At 53.5% G+C, this 12,727-nt stretch overlaps 2 protein-coding genes across 8 annotated transcripts in view; both read left to right on the top strand.

Annotated features, from left to right (window-relative positions):
* Twnk (twinkle mtDNA helicase) overlaps positions 1 to 12,727 on the top strand; it is a 179,308-nt gene that overhangs the window by 3,043 nt on the left and 163,538 nt on the right. The window contains exons 3-5 of one of the 2 annotated variants that reach the window (XR_009057548.1): positions 224 to 331; positions 745 to 886; positions 2,189 to 2,664. Coding sequence is in view for 1 of the 2 variants with exons in the window: in XM_057777109.1 (XP_057633092.1) it covers positions 224 to 331; positions 745 to 886; positions 2,189 to 2,509 (571 nt within the window). In the remaining variant the exon portion in view is untranslated. Of the gene's footprint in view, positions 1 to 223; positions 332 to 744; positions 887 to 2,188; positions 3,287 to 12,727 lie in introns of those variants that run through there. The other variant, XM_057777109.1, reaches the window with a different exon arrangement.
* The window catches only part of Lzts2 (leucine zipper tumor suppressor 2), a 12,009-nt gene continuing 3,923 nt past the window's right edge, over positions 4,642 to 12,727 (top strand). The window contains exons 1-4 of one of the 6 annotated variants that reach the window (XM_057777116.1): positions 4,642 to 4,668; positions 5,692 to 5,821; positions 6,021 to 6,134; positions 11,286 to 11,735. In XM_057777116.1, the coding sequence (XP_057633099.1) occupies positions 11,328 to 11,735 (408 nt within the window). In that variant the 5' untranslated portion in view covers positions 4,642 to 4,668; positions 5,692 to 5,821; positions 6,021 to 6,134; positions 11,286 to 11,327. Of the gene's footprint in view, positions 4,669 to 5,691; positions 5,832 to 6,020; positions 6,135 to 7,973; positions 8,593 to 10,602; positions 11,736 to 12,727 lie in introns of those variants that run through there. The other 5 variants (XM_057777112.1, XM_057777115.1, XM_057777111.1 and 2 more) reach the window with 5 other exon arrangements.

Below are 12,727 nucleotides of genomic sequence, written 5' to 3'. Positions count from 1 at the left end.
GGCTTTCATTTTTGAGAGATCCCAATACATTGTGTTTTTATTCCCTTTCCAGCCTCAGTGAGAGTACTTTCCCAGTCTCCTTAGACAGGCTTGCAGTTTCCAAAGAGAGGGAAGTCAGAAGAGCCAATGATACCAGTGTTTTCCACATGCAAACTCTTCTCCCTGGAGGGGGTCCTGAGGCTGCTTGTAGTTGATTGTTTAAATCGCTGCTTCTCTGTTCCAGGTCTGTAATAGATACAATGCAACATGCTGTCTACGTCTATGATGTTTGTCATGTGGTCATCGACAACTTGCAGTTCATGATGGGCCATGAGCAGTTCTCTTCTGACAGGTGAGTTCTTCCTGTCTAACTCCAACGCGCTTGTCTTGTCGTGAAGCTGACTTCTAGGGACAATCATAGTCCTGTTACTTTCTGAGAGGTTGTGCAGGGGGAGTTGTCCAGGAACCTGAGTATGAGTCCTTAAACAGAAGAGAGTGTAGTAGGGCTGGGATCGTGTGTATGGAATGACTGGCTCAAGAGTTTGTGTATCTTCCACCCAATAACTTCTTTTTTTTTTTTTGGTTTTTCGAGACAGGGTTTCTCTGTGGTTTTTTGAGCCTGTCCTGGAACTAGCTCTTGTAGACCAGGCTGGTCTCGAACTCACAGAGATCCGCCTGCCTCTGCCTCCCGAGTGCTGGGATTAAAGGCGTGCGCCACCACCGCCCGGCTCCAATAACTTCTTTTATTGCTGAATTTCATTGCAGGATTGCAGCTCAGGACTACATCGTTGGAGCCTTTCGGAAGTTTGCGACAGACAACAGCTGCCATGTGACTCTGGTCATTCACCCACGGAAGGAGGATGACGACAAGGAGCTGCAGACAGCTTCCATTTTTGGTTCAGCCAAGGTGAGTCGGCTTTCAGGCACTCAAGCTCTGAGGAGTTAGAGAGCAGGTGTAACTAGAGACAGTCTTCCTTCAGCCTTAGTTCCTCAGGACTGCCCTGAAAAAGCAGGAGGCAGCACTTCTGGGGCTATGACATGAGGAGTACATGGGCCAGGAATACAAGGGATCGTAGCTGGTTCTTTGCCATCTGGGAGCTCACATCTGCTAGTAGGGAAAAGAGTGACGTCATCATTGCAGCTCAGTGGGGCGAGAGCTGTGATAGGCAGCACGAATACGTGGTGAGCAGTCTGCGTCATCCTGTGACATCTGGGGAGACTTCTCGGTGGCTGTGCCAGCAAGTCACTGAGGTTTCCAGACAATAAGTACCAGATTATCAAATAAGGGAAGGCCTCCTGGGCCACAGGACCAGCTCCATCCCGGAGCCTCCAGTGGTATACTAAATTCCTTTTACACGTTAGCCTGAGCTAGGCAAGGGGAGTTCAGGTTGAGGAACAAAAGTATGTTGCTTTGGAACAAACATGGAACAAGACTAATGCAGAAGTTTAAAAAAGAAAATTGGTGGTACTTTCTTTAGAGGATCAAAAGTGGTCCTTAGGGAAGTAACAGATGATTGGTAAGAATGTGCTGGGTAGATATAGGATAATCCACTATAGAGGAGAGACATTGCAGGCAGAGGGAGCAGCACAAAGTCTGAGACAGCGGCAAGCTGGTTACGAGGCTGGGATAGTCAGCAGCTCTAGCATCAACTGGGATTCATTGTTTAAAGAGCTTGGTGATAAGGGGTACTTTTCCCTTTCCCCATTATTTAAAAAAAAAAATTGTGTAGGGGCTAGAGAGATGGCTCAGTGGTTAAGAGCACTGACTGCTCTTCCAGAGGACCCAGGTTCAATTCCCAGCAACCACATGGCAGCTCACGCTGTCTGTGACGCCAGTTACATGGGATCTGGCATTCTAATACATACCTACAGGCAAATACCAATGCATATAACATAAAAATAAAGTTTAGAAAAGTTTGTTTAATGTGTATGGGTGTTTAGCCTGCATGTTTATCTTTGTATTACATGCATGTTGGTGTCCGCAGAGGCCAGAAGGCGGCACTGGATTTCCTGGGACTAGAGTTACAGACATTGTGAGCTACCTTGTAGGTGCTGAGAATTGAACCTGGGTCCTCTGGAAAGCAGCCAGTGCTCTTAGCCACTGGATCATCTCTTCAGCTCCACCTTTTCCTATTTGTACCTCTCCTCCATGAACCCTCAACCTTCCTTTTACTTGTATGTCTTCTTTCTCCTACCCTCTCTCCTGCAGGCAAGCCAAGAAGCAGACAATGTTATGATCCTGCAGGATAGGAAGCTGGTGACTGGGCCAGGGAAACGGTATCTGCAGGTGTCCAAGAATCGCTTTGATGGAGATGTAGGTGTCTTCCCACTGGAGTTCAACAAGAGTTCCCTTACCTTCTCCATCCCACCGAAGAGTAAAGCCCGACTCAAGAAGATCAAGGATGACAATGGACTAGTGACCAAAAAGCCCTCTTCTGCCAAAAAAAGTGGTGGGCACCAGAACTCTGAGACTTGCTTAGGCCAGGACCCCAGTCCCTACCAGCCAGATAGCACCAAGTCCTCAAGGTGAAAGCAGTGCATAGCTGCTTGCTAACTAACAGGAGCTTGTTGGCCCAGGCTAACACAGACTCTTGGCCTTCTGCTAGGACTCCTCTCCCGTATAGTCCTGAGCTGTGGAACCTTCCCGGCCTAGGGCTGGGTTCTGTGATAAGAAAATTTAACTCAGTAGTTATTGGGGCCTCCCGTATGCTGGATTTTTATAGTTTATTATTATATATAACACGGAAAAGACAAGGTCTGTCTCCAAAGAACCAGCATTTTGGTGACAGGAACGAGGCAAAGTGAAGAACGCTAGACTGCTCCAGCCAGTTTTCATTAAGCAGTCTAAAAAGGTGTGTGAGCAGAGTGCACGTGAGAACTGAGAGTAGGTCCTGGGAGCCGCTGGAGAAAGGATCCAGGCAGAGAAGCATACGAAAACCCAATGTGGGAGTGAGCAGGTTAGACAATGAGGGCAAGCCTTGAACTGTCCTACAACAGGAGGCTTCTGCTGAAAGTCAGTGTCCAGGCATTCAGAGACAAAGAGTGATGCAGTGGATACCAAGTCCTCTGCTCTCTGCTCTTAGAGCCAGGCATGACTTAGCTGTACCTGTTAGATCTGATCCTAGGTGCTTATCCCTGTATTCTCGGCCTCAAAGATGGGGCTTCCTCCCAGTGGACTGCATCGCAGTAGAACCATGGAAAGTTCTGTGAGCCCTCAGTGCCTGCCCCCTGGATACTGACTCCATTGTGTGCTGCCTCTGACAGCTGGAGTGAGGACTCTTGAGCCTTCTCTAGTTTGAATGAAACATTTCCGTTGTCTTTGTTTCCGTGCCTTTTTCCCTTTGTCCACCAGATGTCTCCCCAAACTAACTCGATTTCCTCTCAGAACAGATCCTTCCCCCACTTTAGCCTTTCCCGTCCCACTTCCAGCCGCTCGATAGCAGGGAGAAGTACAGGATCTTCACATTCCACCCCTAAACATAGACCTTCCCAAGGCATAGGGAGACAGGGTGGTGTGTTAGCTTACCTGAGGACTTAATGTGGGTCAGTGGGCCACACACCCAGGCCTCGCCTGACCAGCTGTCCTTTCTCCTGAGAGCCATTCACATCTCTCAGTGTAGACTCAAGAATGAGCCCTAGCTGGGTGTGGTGGTGAATGCTTTTAATTCCTGCACCTGGGAGGTAGAGGCAGGAAGATCAGGAATTCAAAGCTCTCCTAAGCTACACAATTCAAGGCCAGCCTGGGCTACTGAAAACCCTTCTCAAAAACACAGTGGACTTATTCTTGTCTCTAACTACCCTCAGCGTTTCCCTCTGGAATCCTCCCATTTCTCCCTGTGTGCTAGAACTGGGGATTTGTTGAAAAATGCAGAGCCTGGGGGTTTCTCTCTCCCCTGCCTTCACGTTTGCAGTTCTGGAGTCTGTTGGGACGTGGATGCCCCAGTGTAAGGAGCACTACAGAGGACTGGAAAAAGTGACCCACAGACTGCCAGGCATATTGCTAAATGACTTTTTTATATTATTTCCTCTGATACCCTGAAGTACCAATTTTAAGATGTTCAGATTGGGGGTGCTGGAAAGCCTCTGCTTCAGGTATAGGGGAGATAATTTTACTCCCTTTTCAAGTCAACCCAAGAGGAAGCTTTTAGAACTAGAGGGAAGAGTCCAGGGTTTCCTGAGAACTCTAGCCATAAAAAGATGAAACAAATTTTTGCAAAGCTGTTGTTGGTGAGGAAGAACCTAGGGGTGGGGGTAGCTCCTCCAGGGTCTGCCTTCTTGGGGGTCTCTCCCAGACTGGCTGGAGCCAGGCCTCTCTAATCCTGCAGTAATCATTCCCAGCAGTTGGCTGCTCTGGGCCTCATCCAGGGTCTAAATATTTAAGTCAGCCATGCCTTCCAGATGTACAGAACGAGACCATTTCTACCTCTAAGGGCATGGACTCCATAGTCTGCTCGTCCTAGAATGCCTGATTTGTTCTCCTTCACTTGGGAGCTTGTGCGGGCTGCACAGTCAGTACAGAGAAACACATACACATTTGCCTGTTTGACTTGCTCCACCCTCCAAGCAGACACCCCCACACAGCTCAAACCAGAATGATGAGGAGGAGGAGGGGAAGCTAACACACCCGATACACAAACACATTCCACTCCATACCTGCCTCAAACTCCCCACAGCAAGAGCTGACACCAGGTATGTTCAGGAGCTGTTGGAGCCTAGAAGGCAGGAAGAGGTCAGTCCCTATGTCCTGCGTGTAAAGTCCCGAAGAGCCACTTTCTATCTGCACACTCAAAGAAAGCGGCTTGAGGCAAATCACCAGGGACGAGACATGTGATTCTGTGTTTAGTTGATTTAATGTCCCAGAGACCTGGACAGGTCCGGCTCAGAAGGGTTAAATTAGATCTGTAGCTGTTTTCAGACCGCCACTCTGTGGCACGGCTGTCAGGAGGGGCAGCTTTAGGTCTTCAGCAGCTGTTATTGGGGGTGGGTTTGAGAGGAGACCAAACTCACCTTGGTCTCCTGCAGTCCAGCTACACAGGCAGTGGGTACAGCTCAGATAACTCTAAACTTAAGCCTTTGTACAGTGTACCTGGTATGCCAGGGAGGAAGGGAGCCATTGGTACCTCCCTGAAACACAGGCCAACTTCCTGTTTGTGCCTGTGGGTGGACCTTAGGAGTCTCAGGGAAGCCTAGCCATGCCCTATAGGGGACCAACACAAGCAGTTTTCTCACCTGGCTTGATAACTACTCCAGAGAAGAGGGCAGTACTATTTCTGCTAGGACAGTCTCAGAAAGCCCCAGTGTGCGCGGGCGTGTGTGTATGTGTGAGTTTGTGTGGGGGGAAGGTTTATGAAACTCGAGAGTTCTTTGTCTGCCTCACAGGGATTTTCCCTCTTCTGGTTGTGGGCAGAGTGGACCAGATTGAGTTCCCTACGGAGCAGGAGAGGATGACAGAGAAAAGCTTTATGGCCCTTAGTTAAGGCAGCCAGGTAACTTAGCCGTTGGTCATATCTGTCCCCCCCCCCAGGTCAAAAGTCAGTATGCTGTGCAATCAAAAGGCCAGAGCTTAGACCACCGTCAGGCCTCTTTTGGGCTGGGTACTGGGTCGGACTACTTTTGGGTTGGTACTAGGTTGGTTGTTGGGGGTGCGGGGCAGACCACTCCCCTCTCTGGGTGGGGGGGCGCGGCTTCAGCCGCCCCGCCCCACTCTTCCAGGTCCGGCCTGGCGGGAGCCGGGAGCGCGGAGCCGGGAACCCGGAGAGGGCTGGAGATCCAGAGTTCTCTCGCGGCGAGGAAGTAGGCACGCTGGAGCCGGAGCCCGGCCAAAGTGGGAGCAGCGGCACAGGTGACGCTGGGTGAGTGGTGGGGCGGACGGGGTGCAGGAACTCCGGCCTCCCGCACATCCTCGCTCTGGAGAGAACTTTCCGCATTTTGAGAAACGGGATTGGGATGAGGAAGGGGTCCGCACTCTATGGAGCGCAGGTGAAACCTGAATAGCAAAGGGACAGGGAAACTCAGACGCACCAACATACACTCTTGCATAGATCCATGCACTCGCCGAGGACGCGAACACACGTGCGCTCAGGAAAAGACAAGCAGAGCGAGATCCCGTACCAGTCCCAGAGGCAGTGCCACCGGCCCGCGCGACCCCCGTACAGGTGGACACTGAGTTTTTCTGCCCGAGGCTGAGGGAAAGGGGCCGCCCCGAAATTGTCGGCGGGGGCGGGCGGGGTTTGTCGCATCAGGCGGTTCCTGCTTTCCCGGCCGCTTGCCTGCAGGTGAAGACCAAGGCGTAAACAGGCGCTGAGCACGTGACTGCTTCGCAGACCGGTGGGCAGTGCTCCCCCAACCCTGTCTAGGCAGGGATGCCCCTCTCACCCACCTCTCCCCCACTCCTGGCTTGTGTGTTTCGCCTTGTACAGGGCTTTATTCCGTACTTCACCTGGAATGGTGATAAACCCACTCACCCAGAATGGGAGCTTAACGCCCCCGGGGGCTTGGGTGGTATAGGAAGCCGGGAGAGTGTTGGATGGGGCTTACTTGGACTCCTTGCCTTCCTCTTCACTAACACATTCTCAGAACTCGCATCCTTGAAAGGTATCCGAGAGAGGGCCTTGATGGCTCTGGACAGCTGCCCCAGTCTCATGGTCTCATACACCCAGCTCCGGGAGCAGCTGACCATAGGTCCTCTTCCTCCCACCACCAAGACCTGCAGGACTGGGCACAAAAAGCCCACCCATGCAAGAGGAACAGTCTCCTCTCGCCCCTCACCCCTCGCCACGGAGAATGCATCAGAGTAAATACAGCCTTAAACCCTGATGGGAGTTTGTCTTCACTAGGAGAAAGAAGGACCAGATCCCCTTCTCAGAAAATGAAGGAGGGGCTGCTGCCATAGGCCTCTCTCTCTTGCCGGCCCCCACCCTTCATCCCCCACCCCTCACCCCGCCACACGCTGAGCCCAGCTGCTGCCTGAGATTCTGGGCAGGCGGCCAGAAAGGGGAGGAGGCTCTCCGAGCCCCAGGAGGCAGGGATCAGGGCAAGGCCAGAGGCGGGGGGTCTCTACTGGGGGAGAGGGGTTCAGTCTCTCCTTAAGAAGCTGAGGGACTGGAGTGAGCCTGAGGGTGGCTGGGCTGTGTTTCCCTTTCCAGGGAAAAAGAAAGAAAAACAACCCTTTCCATGGGAGCTAAAAATAGAGCTGAGAGCCGGCCAGGCTGTGGCCTGGCGGGGGGGATGGGGGGTGGTGGGGGGGTGGTGCTTCTTCCTGGGGCTGAGCCCAGCTCTGGCAGGCCTTGGCCCTGGGTGGGGGGGGCAGCGGGGAAGGGAGGGTGGCCTTGCCAGAGGATGTGAATGTCAGCTGACCTGTCCAGGTCACAGAGACCCCTCAGGGAAAGTGGGTAATTTGCGAATATGATGTAAGAAGTTGTCTGAGTGGCTGAATACCGCCGGCTCTGCACGGCAGAGGGTTGGTTGGGAGACTAAGTGTATTTTAAGACTGTGGCTGGATGCAGAGGACGGTTGTGGAGGGTGCACGGCAGGCATGAAGCACCAAGTCTTCTGCGAGTTGGCCCGAAGGATTATGGAATGAAGGAATATGGAACCACGTGATGGATGAGACAGTGATTGTGGCTGCCTGAGACAGAATGTGGGAAAGGTCGAGTGGGTGTTAAGACTGTTGTTTTCGAAAGGCTAAAAATATTTGTGACCCTGAGAAAGACTTTGGGATGTCTGCTGTGGAGCCAGTGTAGGTTTGAACCATTCATTCTTGCGATTATTGGGGGCCAGGCCCCTCCCCTTTGAGCAGCGCGACCTTTCTCATAGCAAATGACCCCAAGTTAGGCTGGAGAGCCTGGAGCCACGCCAGGGACAAGCCTAGGCTCGCGGCCTGAGGGCGCTGCGCTGGGAAGGGAGTGGGATTGGTCGGGGGCTTGGGGGCGGGGGGGAGCGGTGGCTGATAAGTTGCTGGAAGGGGCCGCCAGGTGGCGCCGCTTCTGCAAATCCTAATGTGTGACCTCCAAGCCTTCTGGGGGTGGGACAGACAGCGACCGAGCCAGTCCCTCAACTTGTGCCCGGGAGCCGGCAACCGGAGAGGGACGGCTGACCCTCGGCCTTCTCTTGGACCGGGAAGCTGGAGACTGGGGAGGGAAGCTTCGTCTAGAGAAGGGGAGGGGGAGGGGCGGGCGCCGCGCCTTGGCTCTTTGTGCTGGAACAATGACCAGCTGCCGCCGGCCCTCGGGTCCCGGCAGGGACAGACGATGACCCGCTCGACGAATCTCGAGCCGACCGAGTCACCCAACACAAACGCAGTCGTGGGGCCACTCTGGGAGGGATCCTGGGCGCCACCGTGCAGCCCCTGCGTGCGCCCTGGCGGGCACGCGTGACGTGGGGTGCTTTCGCGTCTCCGCGCCCCGGGGCGGGGACGCCCCTCGAACCCCTCCCCCGCTCCGCGCGCACCGCCCACTCGGGCCGGGCGGGGGCTGGACGGGGCCGGGGGCGCCGGCTAGGCGGAGGCGGGGCCGGGCCGGGCAGCTCCGAGTGGCCGCGCGCGGGCTGGAGCGGGCGGCGCGCCTGTGGAGTGCTCGGGCGGCCCGGGGCTGAGCATGGAGCAGCGCGGCGGAGGTGAGGGGGCCAGGGCTCAGGGTGCCCCAACTTCTAAGCGATGCGGTCTGGTGGGGAGGTGGCATTCCACAGACGGCCCCAGTTCATGGAAGGAGCGGACAGTTGTGGGTGGGCCGGGAAGCGGGGGGGGGGGACTCCCGGCTTTCAGGCTCGGAAGGGGAGCTCGTGATCCCAGACCGGATCCCGCTTGACTGGTCTCTGGAGTTTGAGTGTGTGTGTTGGGGGGACTTTCCCCAACTCTCCAACCCCCAACACTGAGGTCAGAGAGTTGGGACCTGGGCCAGACTCCTCTCAGGCCTTGGCGCCGCCCCAGGCTTCAGGACCCCCCAGCCCGCTGCGGGGATGGGGGGTGCAGGGATCTGTGTACCAGAGTCATAGGTCAGGGAGTGCTGGGAGAACCAGGGGTTCATTTTTCCCACAACCACAAACGCATTTCTCAAAATGGAGCCGCTTGCCCCTCCTTCTCTCTTGGGCCTCAAGAGCGGGAGCCAGGCTGGCTAGGCCCGGCTTTCCAGACTCCTGGCCCTCAGAGCCCAGCTTTACATCCCTCTGGCTTTAGGGGTCCTTGCCTGCATGGCTTCGGCACCCTAACTCATGGGTCTGCCTCTAGCTCCCCGTGCCTGAGCCTCTTGGCCTCTTTGTCTCTTGACTCTCTGTCTCTCCGAGTGACTACTGCGGCCCTTGCCCTTGCTTCTGGGTCTCACTCTCTGTGTACCCCGGAGTGGGGAACTATAAACAGGGGTGCCAGCGCGTTCCCACTCTTCACTCCACAGTGTGAACCCACTCTATCCCCGAACTAAACCTTGTGGGGGTAATCTCAGCTCCTAGCCCTACAGAGAGATGTGTGATTGCTCCTGGATCCAGTTCACTTACCACCCTAGCTCCCAGCAACTCCTTCCTCAGGCTGGACTCCTGTGATTCCCAGTGTCTTAAAACTTGGGGAGTTTTAAGCAGTACCAAAAAACCAGATGGAGTAAGGGGGTCAGAACTGTGGGCTCACCTTTCCTCTCACCCTTAAGTTTGGGGGAGAGGGGAAAGTCTTAGGGGAACTGGTACCCAGGTGGTCTTTAATGTCACCCAGGTCCCAACCTCCCCCCAGGAATGCTCACTCATACAGATTACGCCAAATGTGCTTTTCACACACCGTCCTTACCGTCCTTTCTGTTCACACGCTTGTGTAAGATATACACAGTGATTCGTGTTAACCATCCTGGCAGAAATGAAGATGTTCTATAGAGACACTTGTCTCTCAATCTTTGGGAGACAATGCACCCCAAAGACTTGAGGAGTTCACTAGGAATTCCATACTGAGAGAAGAAAATGGCTATTGAGGCTGGTTGACTTCATCTGATTTGGGACATAGACTCCACTTTTGGTGATATTCACACAAAAACACATATATGTGAATAAACTGGTCTATCCAAACTTTTTTTTTTTTGGTCATATAGTCACATTCAGACCCCACAGATTCATTTGTTACACATACATTAATAACTTTTGTGTACTTTCTAAGTAAACTCAGAGTATTGTAAGGCATAAGAAGTCACACATACATCTGGCCGTGGTTTTACAAAGTTTAGAATTCCAGGACTCTGAAAACTGAGGCAGGAGGATTCATGAGTTTGAGGCCTGCCTGTGCTACATAACACGGCTGTTTTAGTCTTGTCCCCCACATCACACACACATGTATGTACTGACACCCATCTAAACACACATTCACGCTCTGCATATTTTCACACATGCTGTTCATTTTTATGTTCCTGTACATGTGCTCACACCCACAAGTAAGTGCACGCACTCTTATGGAATTCTCTGTCCCCTCTTGGCCCCTGCTCCACATGATGACTTCAGCAGATGCTTAAGTCTTGGTCATCAGCAGCCTTGGAACTGGGAGGGAGTTCCGGGTGGAGGCCTGCTGTCCCTTCCAGGAAGGGACAAGCCTGGGGGAAGTGGAACCATCTTACTGAGATCCCATAGGGGTGGTAATGGGCTTCTGCTCAAATCCCATAGGGGTGCTCTGAAGATCAACTAAAGCAGGAAGGTTTGTAAAGGTGAACACTTGGACAGGCCCTATGTAGGCTCCCTTAGTCCTAACTGAGTGGATGGCAGAAGCTAGGAGTTGTCATGGAAACAAGTGTAACCAGCATCAACCTCTGGGAGGTAGGAGACCCCAGAGGGCACCTGTGGGTTCCTAAGGCCTGTAAGATTTCCTGTTTGGCCAGCTCCACCCTTGCCGCCTCTGTGTCTGGGAGAAACTGAGGCCCCGCAGTGGGAGGCTGGACACTGCCTGGCTCTGGCTCTTTGTTCCTTAGTCATCAGCTGAGCTGGTGATTGTAGCCCTGACGTGTCCTCTGCCCAAACAGCCCAGGAATGAGGCCAGCTGGCCCAGGAGAGTAGGGACCTGTACTAGGAGCTAGTAGTTAGGATCTCTGTCCAATCCGTGGCTTGGCCTTCATAGGGGAGGCAGATTTGGGCTTAAGACTGGGTCTTCCCTGCCAGGGAACCTGCATAACCTCCTAGGTCTCCCATTCCTTCATCGACTCTGATTGAATTATTCCTTAGCCTTGTCCAGACTAGAGTTAGGAAGTATTACTGTGTTGGGAGTGCTCTGTCTGGAGGAGGGGGTCAGGAGAAGGCCTGTAAGGGGAGAGTACTCGGGTGCAGGGACTCTGACACCAATGCCCTGCTCGCAGGTTGCCCTGGAGGCCCCTGGCCAGGCCTGAGCCTCTGCCACCATGGCCATTGTGCACACTCTGCCATTGCCACTGGAGCCCGCACGTGAGACAGCCACTGCCCCACAAGCTCCAGCAATGGGTAGCGTGAGCAGTCTTATCTCAGGCCGGCCCTGTCCCGGGGGATCTGCTCCTCCACGCCACCATGGTGTCCCTGGGCCCACCTTCTTCCGCCAGCAGGATGGGCTGCTACGGGGTGGTTACGAGGCTCAGGAACCACTCTGCCCAGCTGCGCCACCCAGGAAGGCTGTCCAAGGCACCAGCTTTACCTATATCAATGAGGACTTCCGGACAGAGTCACCTCCCAGCCCAAGCAGTGATGTTGAAGATCCCCGAGAGCAGCGGGCAAACAATGCCCATCTCCGTGGGCCCCCACCAAAGCTCATCCCAGTCTCTGGAAAGCTGGAAAAGGTAAGGGCCAGCCCTCTTGGGAGGATCTGGGTGGAGTCAGGAGCCCCTTAAGGAAGCTAGGATTTGCATACATAGAGCAAAGAATGTGGGCTGTCTCAGCTCTCCTGGCTCAGGAACTATCACGCTGGCCGAGTCCCATTTCTGTGTACAGTTATGGTTATAGGCTAATTTTTGTAGGCTCCTGTTAGAATTAGTACTTAGCGTAGTACCCAGCACCTTCAAGCGAATGATATTAGTTGCTTCGATTATTTTTCTACATAGCCCTGGCTATGCTGGAACTTACTATGTAGACCAGGCTGGCCTCCAGAGATCTGCCCTGCTTCTGCCTCCTGAGTGCCAGGATTAAAGGTGTGCACCACATCCAGCCTAGTTGCTTCAGCTGTCACTACACAGATGGGAGTGTGTCGAGTGTCTTTGGGCAGAGCCTTTAATTTTAGCCTATCTCTGTTTCTTCAATATTTTGCTTGCATGGCTATTGTAATGATTAAAAATGAGCATTTTGAATTACTTAACATAAGTGGACATTTAGGAGGTCTGTTGTTAGTGGGAACAATTGTTTTTACTTTATAGGGGTTGAGGGCCCTGTGTGGGAAAGGTGGAAAATCTGACAGGGTTTTGAAAGATCAAGGTTTGGGGCTTGAAGAGATGAGGAGATGGCCCAGTGGGTGACATGCCTGCTGTACTAGCATAAGGACCTGAGTTCAGAGCCCCAGCACCCACGTAAAGAGCTGGACATTACGGCTCAGGACTGTGAGGCAGAGATCGCAGACCCTGGGACTTGCTGGCCAGTCAGTCTAGCTGAATTGGTGAGCTCCAGGGTCAGTCAGAGACTTATCAAAAATTGGGGAAAGCAACCAAGGCAGGCTCCTGACTTTCACATCTGGCCTTCACACACGGGCCCCGGTGTGCGCACACACATGTGGATTAGCGTTTTGAAAGATCAAGCAAGAAAGTTGGTCTTGGTATCTCACACTGGTAATCCCACTCTGTAA

The sequence above is a fragment of the Chionomys nivalis genome, chromosome 8 (genome assembly GCF_950005125.1).
Source record: "Chionomys nivalis chromosome 8, mChiNiv1.1, whole genome shotgun sequence".
NCBI classification, from domain to species: domain Eukaryota; kingdom Metazoa; phylum Chordata; class Mammalia; order Rodentia; family Cricetidae; genus Chionomys; species Chionomys nivalis.
This window is presented reverse-complemented; position numbering and strand designations above follow the sequence as displayed.